General features: G+C 41.9%; 1 protein-coding gene across 1 annotated transcript in view; it reads left to right on the top strand.

The window, feature by feature from the left end:
- Positions 1–4,665, top strand: part of ANTXR1 (anthrax toxin receptor 1) — a 374,982-nt gene extending 370,317 nt beyond the window's left edge. The window contains exon 19 of the mRNA XM_006862995.1: positions 4,405–4,665. Coding sequence (XP_006863057.1) covers positions 4,405–4,665 — 261 coding nt within the window. The remainder of the gene's footprint in view (positions 1–4,404) is intronic.
- Positions 4,666–18,093: the final 13,428 nt, after the last annotated feature.

Below are 18,093 nucleotides of genomic sequence, written 5' to 3'. Positions count from 1 at the left end.
GGTGAGGAGCAGCAGTTACAAACCGTTAATGCACACAGCTGCTAACAGAAAGATTGGAGTATGAAGTTCACGTAAAGGTTCCTCAGATAAAGAGCCGTGACAGTCTACTCAGCCTTTGAAAACTCTATGGAGCCGAGTTCTCCTCTGACATACTTGGAGTTGTCATGAGTATCTTCTCAACAACAACTGGTTGCACTCCTGTAATCTGGGTTGTAAGCCGAGTTGTTGGTAGAAGCAGGCTGAGAGCTCCTGACTTTGTCCCTGACAAAGCTGTTCTCTGTTCAAAATAATTATCCAGGAATTTGGGAAATGGATCTCTGGATCAATTATAGCTCCTCTCTTCCTTCTTCCCACCATCACTGTTAGAGACAGATGCAAGTGGGCGAACCAGCCCTGGCGGACCCAGTCCCAAGCACCAATAGCTCCTTCCCCAGTACCAGAATTTTCCTTCATCTGTAAAGGAAATTAATCTCTTGAGGTTCCTGGTTTAATTTAGCATGTCTAGGAGCAAAGGGCAGAGTTTGTAGTATAATAAATCCAACTCTGAGTCGTCCATTACTGGAATCTGTCACAGATGGTAATCATTAAGACATTAACATCTTGAAGGAGAGAGCTTTATTCAGAATCATAAATAAACTGTAACCAAGGCTTAGATTTATAAAACTATTTAAAAAAAAAAAGACAGCTGCATGGACAACCAGGAATTTATACTGCAGGGTTACAAAATCAGTGGAATGCGTGACAGCTTATTGAATAAAATCTGGGAGCTGGGGACAGTGTGATGAGGTGATGGTGACTTATTCTGCAGTTAACGGGCCTCCAGTTAGAAGCTCACAAGGTTAGGTCCTGGCTTACCTCGTGAATTACAAGCCCAGAGAAAATAGGGTGCTGGCATCTAAACATGGCTTTGAAATTCCTAAACCTTTCTCAGTGCCATTAAGCGTGGACATCCTTACCTATATTCTCTGATTAATGCTGTCTTATAAATGAATTTTCAGATCCTTGCTGATATTCTCAAAGGCCCTAGAGTTTCTCTGAAGCATCAGCCAATTTGACTTTGACTGAGAGTCTCCCTACTGTGCAGGCCATCCCAGGAGGCTCTGGGTTGTAGAGCAGCAGAGCACAAAGTGAAGCCACTGTCCTCTGGTCAGATATAACAACTACAGTACACAGGCCTCAGTGTGTGAGGCAGCCAGTAACCAGAGAAGTCAGGGAAGGAACAAAGCATACATGAAGGCTGGAGCGTCAAAGAAATATGTACAGGAAAAGGGATATGATTTGTCCTTGGAAGACGAGTGAGGCCTGTGCACAGGTGAGGAGAGGTTAGCTTTGTCCTCACCCCCTCACACAGTCATGCATCCATGTTTCCTGTCCCTGCTTTGTTGTTGTGAAGTGCCATCGAGTCGGTTCCAACCCATAGCATAACCATAACCCTGTATAGGGTTTCCAAGGAGCGACTAGTGAGCTTGAACCACTGACCTTACTGTTCAAAGCAACTTTGCAGTCTGGCTCATTAACCCACAGCACCACACCAGGTGCCATCAAATCATGCATAGCAACCCTATACACAGCAAAATGAAACACTGCCCAGTCCTGCACCATCCTCACTATCATAAAGCTTGAGCCCATTGCTACTGACACTGTGCCAATCCATCTCATTGGGGGGGGGGGGGTCTTCCTCTTCTCTGCTGACCCTTCACTTTACCTCATATGTCCTTCTCTAAGGGACTGGTCCTTCCTGATAATATGTCCAAAGAATGAGAGACAATGCCTTGCCATCCTGGCTTCTAAGGAGCATTTTGGCTGCCCTTCTTACAACACAGACTTGTTTCTAGCAGTCTACAATATTTTCAATATTCTTCACCAACACCATAACTCAAATGCATCGATTCTTCTACGGTCTTCCTTATTCACTGTCCAACTTTCACATACATATGAGACTATTGGAAATAACATGGTTGGGTCAGTTGCACCTTAGTTTTCAAACGGACATCTTTGCTCTTGAACACTTTAAAGAGGTCTTGTGCAGCAGATTTGCCTAATGCAGTGTCATTTGATTTCTTCTGAGTGTTTGCTGCTTCCCTGAGTGTTGTTAATAGTAGATCTGGGCAAAATGAAGTCCTTGACAACTTCAGTCTTCTCTCCATTTATTTATTTATTGATCCAGGTGTGGGGATTTTTGTTTTCTTTACACTGAGGTGCTACCCATACCAAAGACTGTGGCTTTTTATCTACATCAGTAAGTATTTAAAGTCCTTTTCACTTTCAGCAAACAAGGCTTTATCATCTGTATATCGAAGGTTGTTAATGAGCCATGTTAACAAATTAATCTTGATGCCATATTCTTCTTCATAGACTCCATCTTCTCAGATTATTTGCAAAGCATACAGACTGAATAAGTATGGTGAAAGAATAAAACCCTGGTGCACACCTTTCATGATTTTAAATCATTAAGTGTCCCCTTGTTCTGTTCAAACAACTGTCTCTTGGTCTATGTACAGATTTCTCATGAGCACAATTAAATGTTTCTGAATACTTTTTCTCTTCAATGTTGTCCCTAGTTTGTCATGATACACACAGTAAAAAGCCTTTGCATAGTCAATAAAGCAAGGTAAACATCTTTCTAGTATTCTCTGCTTCCAGCCAAGAACCATCTGATGACAGCAATGATATATTCTTCATACCATGTCCTCTTCTGAATCCAACTTGAACCTCTGGCCGTTCCCTCTCAATGTACTGTTGCAGCCCTTTTTGAATTATCTGTAACAAAATTTTACTTGCATGTGATATTAATCATATTGGCCTATGATTTCTGCATTCCATTGGGTCTCTCTCTTTGGAATAGGCACAAATATGAGTCACTTCCAATCAGTTGACCAGGTAACTGTCCTCCAAATTACTTGACATAGATGAGTGAGCGCCTCCAATGTTGCATCAGTTTGTTGAAATATTTCAATTTGCATTCCATCAATTCCCATAGTCTTATTTTGCCAATGCCTTCAGTGCAGCTTGGACTTCCTCCTTCAATACTACTAGCTCTTGATCATATGCTATCTCGTGAAATAGTTGACCATTATCCATTTCTATGTGTACAGTGACTCTATTACTTCAATCTTCTTTTGATGCTTTTTGCATCTTTCAATATGTTGCCTATGTTGTTGTTGTGAAGTGCCATGGAGTCGGTTCTGACCCATATATAGCGACCCTATATAGGGTTTCCAAGGAGCAGCTGGTAAGCTTGAACCACCAACCTTGCAGTTTAAATGGCTTTGCAGTCTGGCACATTAACCCACAGCACCACACCAAGACTCCCATTGTTGTTGTTGTTGTTATGTGCCGTGGAGTCAGTTCCGACTCATAGCAACCCTGCACAGGGTTTCCGAGGCTGTAAATCTTTACGGGAGCAGAAAGCCTCATCTTTCTCCCGCAGAACAGCTGGTAGTTTTGAATTGCTGACCTTGAGGTTCACAGCCCAATTCATGACCACTACGCTACCAGAGCTCCTTACCCAGGACTCCCATAGTATCCTTCAATTTTGAAAGTCAAGGCTTGAATTTTTTTCTTCAGTTCTTTCAGCTCAAGAAATATTGAGCATGCTCTTCCCTTTTGGTTTTCTAACTCCAGGTCTTTACATTTCATTTTAATACTTGACTTTGTCTTCTCAAGCTGTCCTTTGAAATTTTCTATTTAACTTTCTAAGTTCTTCATTTTTATCATTGGTTTTAGCATCTCTACATTTAAGGGTACGTTTCAGTGTCACTTCTGACATTCATATTGGCCTTTTCCTTCTTTCTTGTCATCATAATAACCCTTTTAGAAGTCTCAAATAAAACACTCCTAGTTTCCTCTTAAGGAGCAACTTCGGAAACCCTGTACAAGGGTCGCTTTGAGTCAGAACCGACTCCACGGCACATAACAACAACAAGTTTCCTCTTGAGCTCTGGTGTGGCACTTTAGGATAAATACTGGACTGATAACCACAAAGTTAGCAATTCAAACCCAAGTAGTGCTATACCCAGGTAACCATTCCCAATCCCCACCTCATGCTACCACCCCCCAAAAAACAAAAGGTTGCCAAGGGGTGAATTCTGACCCAAGGCAGCTAGCTCCATGTATCCAGGTATGTGGCCCTACCCAGTATCCTTTGGTGGGTTTCTCTGCGCTTGCAGGATGCTCACTGAGAGAACAATGAACGGAAGCGGGACCCTAGGTAGCATTACTCAGCCCAAGCCAGTGGAGCTTTCTTATCAAATTGTACTGCAGCCCAACATAGCACTGTTGTAAACACAGCTGGTTTCCAAATAGTTCCTCCATGCTGACCACCACACTTCCCATCTGCCCTCACTGGTTTTAAAGCATGACAAGCGTTTGCTAACATTTTCTTCTCTTCTCTTTCTCTTCCAGGGTCGCTGCATCAACTTCACCAGAGTGAAGAACAATCCACCCACCAAGTACCCGCTCAACAACGCCTACCACAGCACCTCGCCGCCTCCCACCCCAATTTACACGCCCCCAGCCCCAGCTCCGCATTGCCCCCCTCCACCCCCCAATGCCCCCACCCCTCCAATCCCATCCCCACCTTCCATCCTTCCCCCTCCACCGCAGGCTCCACCCCCCAACAGAGCACCTCCCCCCTCTCGCCCTCCTCCTAGGCCTTCTGTCTAGAACCCAAAGTTCAAGCTCAGGCCCTCAGAAACTTTGGGGAGGAGACGCCTCTGTGGTGTTAGAACACGTCTTTCCAGTAAGAGGAGGCTTCTACTTTGGAAATGAGTGGGTTCAAAGCCCACTGACGTTCACACACACTTCAAAAATTGGTTTCCAATGCCAATACACCGGAAATGGTGATCCGTGGAAAGAAATAGAAATTTGGAATTGCCTACAAACAAATGATGAGGCAACGACTGTCACATGTATAGCTAGCGGTTCATCACCTCTAGAATGTTCCAGAGAAAGTGAAAACTGCCAAGAAGCTCTCAGTGGTAATACGTGCCTCAGAAACTAGTAAGAAAATCTTTTTTCTGAGGGTGAAACACAGAGAGTCGATAAAGAAATAGCATTGCTGAGTTTCTGAATGCTGACTTCCTTCCTGCATTTCATCTCCATCTTTTGACCTGGGATCCTTGGCCTAGGAACCAAGGGATCCCTCACCTGTGTTCCACCTGTGAAGTTAGAAACCCTTTGCCTACAATTTTGGAAAAGTCAAGGCCCCCCCCGCCCCAGTGTGGCAAGAAATGCAACATCAGACAGATATACTATCAAAAGAATATTCTGGGATTTTCAGATGAGTAAAAAAAAAGAAGTGTGCCTATCCGCCTTTCCAATTTTCCCAGTGAGGAAGAGAGCAGGTGTTTAGTGATGAGAAAAGGTATGTTGTAATGTTGATGTGTAAGTGAAATCAGCAGTGTGCATTGACAGACGGGGTGTATTGATAAGAATGTCAGACACTTTCTAAAACCCATAGGCCATCGACAGCTGGAAGTGGCTCACTTTGGCCAGATATGGTCCCTAAATCAACAGACAGTGGCATTATGAAAGAGCAACTTGTTAATGAGTCATGTTAATAATCAAAGTTTGGCTTTGATTTAAATCACCTCAGATATGATTGATCCAGTTTTGGGGGGTTTTTTTTAGAGACAAAGTTTATATTTACAAAATGGTATCTTTAACACCTACCATTCCATCTCACATCTCACACCTCACACCTCACATCTCACATCTCACACCTCACACCTCACACCACATCTCTCACATCTCACACCACAGCTCACCTCACATCTCTCACATCTCACACCACATCTCACCTCACATCTCTCTCTCTCTCTCTCTCTCTCTCTCTCTCTCTCAGTAAAATAAGGGATGCAGGCATGCATCCTGCAACATACAACAACATAACATGCAGGCTTTGCAACATATTCAGAATATGATCAGCTGTTCAACAAAGTTAAATGCATTAGGTATTCAATCCAGATATGCTTAGCCTGAAATTTCCACCAACCCTGAGACCACCCACTTCCTCCAGCCTTTCTGAATCTGTGTTCCTCAGTAAGTCCTAAACATTGGATGTCATCACCCAGTGTTGAAAACAAAGGACTTTACTGCTAACTACCCTGTTTAAAATTATCTCCCCTCCCAGCTTTCCACAGAACCTAAAAATTGTAAACATACACTGTTTTCACATTCTTGAAACTAAAAATTGTAAACATACGCTCTTTCAAATTCTTGCATCTTTTCTGGAGCAAAACAATATAAAGATGAACTTAATGTTTGAAGCCACAGTCTTCAACAACCCCCTCAATAATTCATAGTGCCTTGACCCTCTCATCTCACTTAGAACACGTCTGTAAGAGCAGAGCACACATTTGGCCAATTGTACCCATTTCCTACCAATCTTTGAGACCAAATATTTCTAAAAGTTCCTTCTCAAATAACAATTGCAAAGAACTACCATATGTCAGTCAGAATTAAGGGAGAGATGAATTCTATTTGCCATCCATACTTTTTATTATTGTTAAGTGCCGTCAAGTCAACTCCAACTCATAGCGACACTGTCTGAGGTTTCTAAGGAGCGGCTGGTGGGTTTGAACTGCCAACCTTGTGGATCGAAGTCCAGTGCTACAAAAAAAAAAGGGAATGTGTGGAGAATGCGGAAGCCCAGGGACATGAAAAGTATATTGTTGCATGCCATGGAATCAGTTCTGACTCATAGCAACCCTGTATAGGGTTTCCAAGAAGTGGATTGTGAGTTTGAATCACCAATCTTGTGGTTCAAACCAACCTTGCACTACAGTGCTTTAACCCACAGCGCCATACCAGGACTTCATAAAAGTATAATAGAGGGAAATAGATCTAGGCAAAACATATTACTGGGGGACCATATGTACTGAACCTGTAGTACCAATGCCAAACTGACACATTCCAAATGTCCCTCAGACCCAGCTGTTTTCTCCCCACACCTGCTACTTCCAGAGCATCTCTTGGCCTTCTCATAGAGCTAAAGTATATATGGTTTTCAGAACTCATGAAAGTAACCTTCCCCCTCCTCAGTCCCCATCCTGTCAAATATTCTACTTTCAGAACACGAGTCAACGTCTTTAGTTTAGTCCCTTATGAAGCAGGAGCCAGAATATCTTGGCCACCTGCAAGTGACATTGTTGGGCCCAGAAAACCATTTAGTGGGAGAACGGGTTCCCAGGCTCACAGCATAAACTTTGAGCCCATCATAACTGTTTTGACTGCTGGCAGTATGAAACAGTCTACCCCACACCATGGCAGCACCGCTCACTGCTGCCTTGAGAAAGTTCAAACCAAGATGGCGGTCATCAAGTGAGAATGCAAACTTCAGGATCAGAACAGCCTGTGCAGTTTCCAGGATGATGTTTTGGCCAGGTGTTTTTGATTAACAGGGAGCTGCAAAATACGTGATGATTTTGTAGAGGATTATCAGGGTTTGTCCTTAAAACTCACTCACCCTGTCATCCCTAGTAATTGAGAATTACAATTAAGAGGGGGAAATTTCTGTACACTGTGTGAACAAGGCAGCATTTTACTAGTAGGTGATAGCAGGAAAATTATTTAACTGGTTTATAAAATCTATCAGTACTTGTGTCCTTCCCTATAAAAGGTGAAGACATATGATTGTGATCAGGAAACTACACAAAATTATTTTCTCAGCCCCATGTTATTGTGCTCGTGAACTTTTTTGTTTTAATAAAAACCAAATTTTAGTTGTATATATTCGTATTCCATGTGTTAGATGGAAGCATTTTCTATCCAGTGTGAATAAAAAGAACGGTTGTAGTAAATTATTATAAAGCCAATGATATTTCATGGCAGGTTATTCTACCAAGCTGTGCTTGTTGGTTTTTCCCATGACTGTATTGCTTTTATAAATGTACAAATAGTTACAGAAATGACGAGACCCTGTTTGCACAGCATTAATAAGAACCCTGAGTTCCTGACCCCTCTGCTCACAACCAGCGCAGAAACACTTGGCTGGCCTGGAGCGTGGTACGCACTCTACTGAGGCTCAAGGTCAAAAGCAGAGCTCAGGGATCAATGAAAGTCTTGCCGATATGGCCAGGGGTCACCTCATTGTAAATGTTGCTTGTATGGGCAGAGGTAATCTCCAGGCCTCATGGACCCTCAAGTCAACACACTATGTCAGACAGAAGAAAAATCCACCCAAGATTTAGGAGATAATGAGCAGCAGTTTCAGCCTAGTTCCAACTCAATAAAAACAACATTAATGCTGTGCACAATGGGTTGAATTAGTTTGCAAACTATATAAAGTTAGTTTCAATAAAACCCCTGTTAATGCACATCAGGTGGGAGCAGGGTGTCCTAGCCAACTGCCTTTTCTAGTTATTTGAGCTCTATTATATTATCATACATGGCTAGCCAATTTAAAAGAATTAGAATATGAATTTTTTAAATACACTTAACATTACACTCTTCTTCTAAATCTTTCTTTCTATGATAATTCAAAAGACAGTTATGAACCTTCTGAGTCATTGTTAATAAACATCAGTTCTCACTACACCATGCTATGGGAGACTGGGCTGAATCTGTACAATGACAAACCCTGAAAGTTGCTTTTTTTAAAAAAAAAATAATAAATTCCTAAAACCAAATGTTGTAGTGGTTGCCTCTTTGTGATAGAAAAAGTATAGGTTGTTCAAATGCATATATCTTCTGCTCCCTCCCTAGTTTCTTCTCTAGTTACACACTACTCCACACATTGTTGTTGTCATTGTTAAATGCCATCGAGTTGGTTCCAACCCATAGTGACCCTGTTTAGGGTTACCTAGGAGCAGTTGGTGAACTTGAACCACCAAATTTACAATTCAAACCGACTTTGCAGTCCAGCGCATGAATCCACAGCTCCACACTGCATATCCTGACCATCGTTATCTGTAGACGCCTTGCCTCCCTGACCAGTTTAGAAACTTTCAGAAGACAACAGCCTTGTTTTGTACTTTGCTGCTCCACAACCCAGAGCCTCCCGATGTGGCCTGCACAGTAGGCCAAAACCAAATTGTCTGAAGCCACTTGAAAACTGTAGGGGGCTTTGACATCATCAAGGATCAGAAAATTCATTAATAAGACATAGTATTAATCAGAGAAATTCTTAGCAAAGAGGTCTAAACTTAGTAGGACTGCAACAAGTGTAGGGATTTCAAAGTTATATTTGGAAGCTTCCAGACTAAAATGGACTAAAAACAAACACTGGTGATATGCTTCTAAAAATCAACAATGAAAACCCTATGGATTATAATAGTTCAATCCAGTGGTACCACCAGAATTGGTGTCACTCAGTGCAGTAGCCACCTTGGACTCAAGTCATTTTGGTATCAGTTTTTCTGATTGTGTCAGGAGGGTGTCATCTGCTGCATCCAACCCACCCCCCTTTAGTGATGCTATTGGTCCAATCCTCCACCCATCATAGGGGAGCATTTTATTCCTTTGTGCACCAGGTCACCCTGAGTCAGGAACTAACAAGTGCAGAAAAAATTCGCCATCATCTCATTATACTACCCAGGCATTGGCTTTAGCTGCCTGCAAAGGAAGTGTGGCTATGGATTATCTTACAGAGCAAGGAGTTTGAGAAGTCTGCAGCTGCTCATGAAACCAGACAGCATTACAGATAACGCTACACTCAGTACTCTTGAACTCCGCTATTACATTAGTTGCCTTGGAGTCAATTCAAACTCATGGGATCTCCCCATGTGCAAAGTACAACTGCTCCACAGGGTTTTCCAGGCCATGACCTTTCGGAAGCAGATCACCAGGCCTGTCTTCACCGAGCATCTCTAGGTGGATTCAAATGGCAGCCTTTCAGCTAATAGTTGAGCACTGTCTTAGGCTAGGGTTTCTAAAAAAAAAAAAAAAAACCAGTGAAAAAAAAAAATATATATATATATAGTTGTTAAGTGCTCTCGAGTCTGTTCCAACACATAGTGACCCTGTATGGGGTTTCCAAGGAGCAGCTGGATATAGACATTTTTATCAAGGAAATAGTTCACAGTTGTGAAATCCCAAGACAAAGTAAACTGAGCCAAGATCAGAGGTGGGTCCAGCAGGCAGACAGACATTCCAAGTTCCCAGCAGAAAAGAGCAAAATTTTAGTATGTCCATTATATTGGGAATAGGCCACACCCCCAAGGAAACATTCTTTCAATTGACCAGCTGCCCATAGCCAATTATCATAGATTTAACTATGCCTACTAATAGCTAATATCTAAATTGTTGTTGTTAAGTGCCATCGAGTCGGTTCTGACCCATAGCAACCCTGTGTAAGGTTTCCGAGGAGCAGCTGGTGAGCTTGAACTGCCAACCTTGCCATTCAAACAGCTCTGCAGTCTGGCTCATTAACCCACAGTGCCACACCAGGACTGAATTAACTATGCCTATATTAGGCTTCACCATGCCAAACCACTGGGAATCCTGGCCCAGTAAAGTTAGCACATACTCTTAACTATCACAATCTACCCCTTGTCAATTTGACACCTATAACCATATGCATAATTGCTAAAGAAAGAAAATTGCAGTCATACTTGTGCCTAACATACAACCAAAAACACTTTGGCCCCATTTACATCTTACATTTCACAAATGAATGAATCAAAAATATTTGATGCACATATAAAACAAAATAAACAAACAACAAAATTATGTATATATATACATCCATTTAAATGTCCAAAGGGCAAGCCAGATAGCTGTCCACAAGCACACAGCTTTACTCAGTCCGAGGGGCCTAGACCCCACAGCTGCTCTTTCCATGCCACCACCTCTACCACCATCTCTGCTATCACTGCTTTCCTAGGCAAGGATCCCACACTCTACTCATGCTCTTCCTTCCTGATGGGCCTGGGATCTCCTGTTCCTGCTTCTGAGATGGCTCCTTTTAAACCTAGCTGGATGGCAAAACTAACCAATCCCAGCCTTAGGGTTTACAGTGTTGATAATCACAATTAATCCTTCTAAAAATTACTCCCAATTGAATCATAAAATTCCAACAGCATCATTCCCCACTCCCTTTCACCAGACCTATCTAGTAGAAAAAACTAGTGGGGATTCTCCCTTATTCCCCTCATTTTGAGACGAAACACATCCGTAAAACCTTGTAAGTCACTTCATGCCTTTATGGCCCCCATTTTTGTTTTTGTTTTTTATTTCATAAAGATTTCTATGATTTGGAAGCAGTACTTTTACACCTACCCACCCTCTTACAGGATCATATCATCTATGTATGTAGATAATTTTACTTCTTGCCAATCTAGCTTTTCGTTTTCCTGCTCTTGATAGGGATTCTAATATAATATTCAATATGAGTGGTGAGAACAGACACTCTTGTTCTCAATTTCAAGTTTTGGGGTGGGGTTTTTTTTTTGCCCCCCCCCCATTTTTGATAGCCAGTTTTTAAATTGCCCATTCTTATCAACCCAGTACACTGAAGAGACAAGGATGTTCCTTGAGCTGAAGAATTATCCATTCCAGTTGGAATTTTCAACAACTGCATCCACAAGCAAAAATCCAGTCCATCAAAACTGTAGCAATTTCCACATGCCCACAGTATCAAACATCTTTCTCTTCATCTAGTCAGTTGGGTTCTGGTCAACTCAGTTCTAGCTATTGTCACGTGGGTACCAGCTACAAGTTTGGGAGTTCACCCCCACCTCCCTGAACTTCAGACTAGCTGGTCCCTTCACTCTCAGCCCTAGTAGGTCAGTGTCTACAGGTTCATGAGTTCACACAACTCCCTAAATTCAGACTAGCCAACCCTATATCTTCCCTCTCACATCTCAAGGCCAAGGGATGCCAATGGAACATGTCCAAACTCAGCCGGTCTGTTCATTGTTGTGTTTCCCCCACTTCCATTCAACAAGTATTCCCAGGTGAACACACTAGATTGCTCATCAGCTCCTTTTAACTTTCAGGCCTAGAAAGGTGCAGACTTTGTTTTGGTTTTTGGTTTTTTTGTGTGTGTTTTGCCTTGATGCCTCCAAGGCAAACAGCTTACTTAAAACTCAAAAAGTCAAACAGTCTGCTTTTAATCCCTACAGGTCTTTCTTATAGTCATGAATCTCCTGTTCTACCAAAAGTTCTGAGTTGGTCAGCTTGTCTTTTCAAATGCAAATATCCCAATTCTGAAGGTTCTAGGTAGGGTTCACAATTTCACCTGAGGCCCCATACTCTCCAAAGGCTTAAAACAAAAGCCTATTTCTTCTGGGCAAATTCTAACTCCCCTTTTAACAAATCCAATCAGATATAGGCTGAAAGCAGGTTTACAAGCTCTCTGTAATCATAATTCCCAACATAGATTTCCATCATACAAGTATATCTGTTTTACAGAAGTAGTCAGGGGAAACCAATAGCCATTGTTGGTAAGTATCTTGGAGTCGGTTCCAACTCATAGCGACCCTGTACATGGTTTCCGAGGCTGTAAATCTTTACGGGAGCAGAATGCCTCATCTTTCTCCCGCGGAACAGCTGGTAGTTTCGAATTGCTGATCTTGCGGTTCACAGCCGGATTCATTAGCACTATACTACCAAAGTTAGGCAGTCAAATAAAAAATCTTTTTAAACACTCAAGTTCAACCTTTTCTTCTCTCTTGGACTAACCCCACTCATATGTATATGGCCTTGGACCTCTGGCAGGGTGGATGCCAGTAGGCCCTCGCCCCCATCAGCTATCCTGTTTAACCAGCATGACATCTGTTTTAGGCAATTTCAAAGCTGTTTTCCTTCCCCCCAGCTGAAGCTTTTTATGTCTTACATTCCTTTCACCCACTACAGGTAACAAAAACCAAACTTTGTTGTTGTTGTTATGTGCCTTGGAGTGGAATCGGTTCCGACTCATAGTGACCCTGTACACGGTTTCCGAGACTGTAAATCTTTATGGGAGCAGACAGTCTCATCTTTCTCCCACGGTACAGCTGGTAGTTTCAAACTGCTGAACCTGAGATTAGCAGCCCAATTCATAACCACTACGTTACCAGCACTCCTTAAAAAAAAAAAAAAAACCACACACACACACACACCCCACCCCACCCCAAACTAGCCATCTGAAAATCAAAACTTCACTTCCCATTCCCCTTGGTTCTTCCTCTTACCAAACCTCATACAATCATGAGCCTGGAGACATTGCAGTTAATCCCACTCCCTGCAAAAATATATGTGGGGGCCTGGAGACATTACAGTTAATCCTGCAAACTGCAAAAAATATATGTGGGGGCCATGTCTGACTTCCTCTGACTCCACAAGGGGGATAGAGAACAAAACTCAAGATCAGCCCAAGGCTAATTCCAATGAAGTGGACGTCAGACATGCCTCTACCATACAACCTTCTTTACTAGTGAAGACAGAGTTATCAGGGCTTTTAAAATTAGTCAGACTTGAGAACCAATTTAGAAAACTCATCCTTGTTATTTTGTTTCTCTAGAACTCCATTCTCAGTACCATGTGTCTTAAGCTGGGTTCTCCAGAGAAGCAAAACCAATGGAACGTATATAAGTGTGTATATATATAAAGAGAATTATGTATCAAGGAAATGGCTCACAATTGTTGAGTCTCAAAACAGGGTCAGCAGAGCCAGGATCAGTAGGTGGACCCAGCAGGCAGACAGGAAGACAGAAGTCCCAAGTCCCCAGCAGAAAAGCAAGCAAGCAAGCATTTCCTGCGCTTTATATTGGGAACAGGCCACACACACATACCCAAGGAAACATCCTTTCCATTGATTGGCTACCCATAGCCAATCATCATAGACTTAACAATGCCTGCTGATAGCCAATCATCTGAGTTAACAATGCCAATATTAGGTTTCACCATGGGGATAACCATATCTGAACTACCAAACCACTGAGAATCCTGGCCCAGTAAAGTTGGCACAGAACCTTAACTACCACAAGCATTGACCCATTTATGCCACCCAAGGACTCCTTTTATCTGTTTGCATCTCAAAATATTTATTCTGTATTTTTGATACAAGCCACTTTATTCTCCTTGTTGTTTGTAAGTGCTTTTGAGTCTGTTCCGACTCATAGTAAGTCTATATGGTTTCCAAGGAGCAGCTGGTGAGTTTAAACCGCCAACCTTGTGGTCCAGTGCTTATCCTACAGCACCACACCGGGACTCAATTTATTCTCCTTGTTGTTGTTAAGTGCTGTCGAGTCAGTCCCAATTTATAGCAACCCTGTAAGGGTTTTCCAGGAGTGGCTGGTGAATTTGAACTACCAACCTTGCAGTTTAAACCAACTTTTTGTAGTCCAGTGCATTAACCTACGGCACAACGCCGGGACAGAGCCTCCTTCTGAATTGCTTGTAGGTTATTAAAGAATATCTCTAACTAGTTTCTTAACAAGCCTCATATGCCTTGAATTCATCTTAATTGGAATAAAACCATCTGTAAATAGAAAATCATGCCACAATTTTTTCCCAAGTTTTCATTAGTATTCAGTTTTTAACAGCATATTGGGTACAAGCAGCATTTTAAAATTCCATCCTTATTCAGTAAATGGCGTTGAGATAAACAGCTAACAATTTGGAAGGAAAAAGAGAAGCTGGAGCCCAACTTCACTCCTTACACCACAATAAGTTACAGCTGTATCTCATGTAAGGCTAGCAAAACCGGGAAAGTACTAGAATAGAAAATGTTTTGTGCACGATAAGAACTTGCAAATCCTAAAGATTGCTGACATTATCAATCAACTTTCCTATGAAACCACCTCAAAGACTTTGAGTAGTCCTCCAGTACAGTAAGTGACAAATAAGTCATTAATGACCGGGATAAGAGCAATTGCCAGGCTCTGACTGTGAACAAGAGTTCAAGATCCACAAAGGTCCATCACTTAATCCAATTTTCTGTCTTTAGATAAATCTGTTTCTCTAGAGTCTCGAATAAATATAAAGCTATCAAAATAGCACTTCATCCATTGAGTTATACCATAAACAAGGTCAATATCACTTATAATTACTAAGTATTTGGTGTAAGACTATACAGTTGTTGCTGTTGTTAAGTGTTGTCTAGTCGGTTCCGACTCAGAGCAACCCTGTGTAGGGTTTCCGAGGAAGTGGCTAATGGGTTTGAACAGCTGACTTTGCAGGCAGCAGACCAATGTTGATCCTACAGTACCTCATTATACAGTTGGCATATGCCAAATGGTTTTTGTTCTGATCACACAGTTATCCATATTATGCCTACTTGAACCATTGGACATTCCTTAAAAAATGTATCATACATCAACAAATTAGATGCCTTATAATTCCACTAGGTGTAATCACTGATTCTTTCCTTTCCCTTTTTCTTCAACATTCAAATAGTCATTACGTTATATAGATTCTTTCTTCTCTATGTTGGAACATTCTACTCTTAATTTTTTTGTTGTTCAAAACCATGCAACATCTTTATGTTAAGTGCCTTTTTACGGTGTACTTATAAAGCAACAGCAAAATTCTGTTTGAGTTACTTGAAGAGATTTGTTAAAAGAAGCTCAATGAACTGCGCACATTCAGTACTTTTGCCGGCATTTTAAACTGGGTGTTTCTTGTGAAAGTTGTTGCTGCTGTTAAGAGCCGTTGAGTTTCCAAGGAGCACCTGGAAGATTTGAACCACCAACCTTGTGATTAGCAGTCCACTACGTATCCTACAGTGCCACACCAGGACTCCTTGTAATTATTAAAATAGATGAAATTCATAAACAAACACGTTCCTTTCTGTACTGAAGTAGCTCACATTCTTGCAAAAGGGTTAAAAAGTACAAGAACTATTGAGTATCAGTGCTAAGAGTGTGTAAACCATTTTATTGACTTCTCAAGAAGTCATAATACGGAAGACTTAAGATCCCTGTTGTTGTTGTTAAGTGCCGTCGAGTTGGTTCGTACCCATGGCAACCCTGTATTAGGTTTCTGAGGAGCAGCTGGTGAGCTTGAACCACTGACCTTGAGATTCAAACCGATTTAGCAGTCCATCACATTAACCCACAGGGCCACACCAGCCCCTTCCCAAGATGTGAACCACGAGAAACTGTGTACAGAGTCACTATGGGTTAGAAGCGACTCCACAGCGCTTAACAACAATAACTACCTTCACAATGTTTAGAAATCTAAGTACTTCTGCCACTCCCCTCCTTGTGAGCCCCACCTCACAGTGCAGGCTGCAGAGCCCATATCTTTTTGCTTAGTTTCTGTGAAAATGGTTAAACGCTCAGCTAATAACTGAAATGTTTGTCTGTTGGAACCCACCCAGAGGCTCCTGGGGAAAAGGTCCTGGCAATCTGCATCCAAAAGGTCATGGCCTTGAAAACCCTATGAAGTAGTTCTACTTTGCACACATAGGAACACCATGAGTTGGAATCAACTCAACAGCAAAATCAAACCCAATGGTTTTGTTTTAGTTTTACAGATATGATAAAAGACCACTATGAAATGAATTATAATCTGTGTTTCTAACCAAGTTCTTGTGGAGATATATATTTCATGTGAATCCAAAGACAGGCATGATAAGGCGATGCAAAAGCACACACATTCATTTAAACTACAGAAATGAGCTTCTCCCTGGCTGGGGTGTGTGGGAAGCAGTCACTGCCTTTGCACACGTGGCTACAGAGCTGAAAAGGCTGTTGCTGAAGACAGAAGGAAAAACAGTGGGAGATGTTCAGACAGAAAGGAGGAAGGAGCAATTCCAGGCATGAAAGGAAGAAGTAACAAACCAGGCTGTGGAGTTTCTGGTAATACAACACCTGGAATCAGCTATGGTGCAGGTAAATTTAGGCTGCAAGGATGGCTCAGCTAAGTGTTCCTGCTGGTGAAAATACCAGGCGTGGTAATGGAGTTGCTAAGTTGAACCAAAAGACAAGTTTAGCTTTTGGTGGCAGTAAGAGTACCATCGGCACACCCTTACTGGGAACATTACTGGAAACGGATAGGGTTGAACAAAGTAAGTTGAGAAAGACCCTGTTAAATTTCTTCTGTTTCAAATGACCTGAAATCTTGGATGGATAAAAAGCACCCAATACCAAACTCATTGCCATAGTCTATCCCAATTCATGGCAATCTCGTGTGTTAAAGAGTAGAACTGAGCTCCACTTGAATTTCTTGGCTGAATCATTACAGAAGCAGATTGCCAGGTCTTTCTTCCTGAGTGCTGCTGGATGGGTTAAAACCACCAAACTTAGGTGTTGTTGTTAGATGCCGTCAAGTCAATTTCTACTTATAGCAAGCCCACATGACAAACGGGGTTATAATATTTCTGAGAACGGATGGCCAGGACTTTCTATCATGGTACCAAAGCATGAGTTTGAGCCACAAACCTTTTGCTTAGCAGCTGAGCATTTAACCATTGCCAGCCAGAGACCTTTGGGTCAGTAAATCCAGATGTAAGCCAACACCGTCGCTGCTAAGTGCACTGCAATTCATTCATTCATTTCAGAGTAGATCTGAGTTCAGCAAGGTATCAAAGCTGTGACCTTTTGGAAGCAAGCAGATCACCAGAACTTTCTGCAGAGGCTCCTCTAGATAGATTCAAATGGTCAGCCCTTTGATTAGCTGTTATTTGTGCTGCCCAGGGCTCCTAGCATATCTTTAAGGGGAGTAGTATGGGTCCCAGTCATCCCTCTGGGAAGAGTTATTTTCTTTCCAGCTGTAAATAATTCTTTTAATGCCATGTCCTAGATTGCCTTCCCCAATCCATGCATAATTAAATGCATTGAGCACTTCTTGTTATTGATCACATTAGCCATAGATCACATGAGCACTTCTTGCTATTGATCACATTAGAAGCTCCCAGATAGTTATAGTTATTGCTGTGTGCCATTGAGTTGGTTCTGACCCATAGCAACTCTGTAAAGGGTTTCCAAAGAGTGGCTGGTAAGCTTGAACCATCAACCTTATGGTTCAAACCGACTTTGCAGTGCAGCACATTACTCACAGTACTACACCAGTGGCAGAAAATGTAGAATAAAACTCAAAATTATTTTTGAAAAAAGACTGAGCTTACTGGTCATAAAGAGACTGGAAAAACCCGAAACTATGGCACTCAACCACCTTCCAAGTCTGGAAAGGTACTCAATCTTGCTGTTCAATTTTCAGCCAAGC

The sequence above is a fragment of the Chrysochloris asiatica genome, unplaced genomic scaffold, assembly GCF_000296735.1.
Source record: "Chrysochloris asiatica unplaced genomic scaffold, ChrAsi1.0 scaffold00052, whole genome shotgun sequence".
Lineage (NCBI taxonomy): Eukaryota > Metazoa > Chordata > Mammalia > Afrosoricida > Chrysochloridae > Chrysochloris > Chrysochloris asiatica.
The sequence above is the reverse complement of the archived record's forward strand: the minus strand, read 5'-3'. Positions and strand labels throughout refer to the sequence as shown.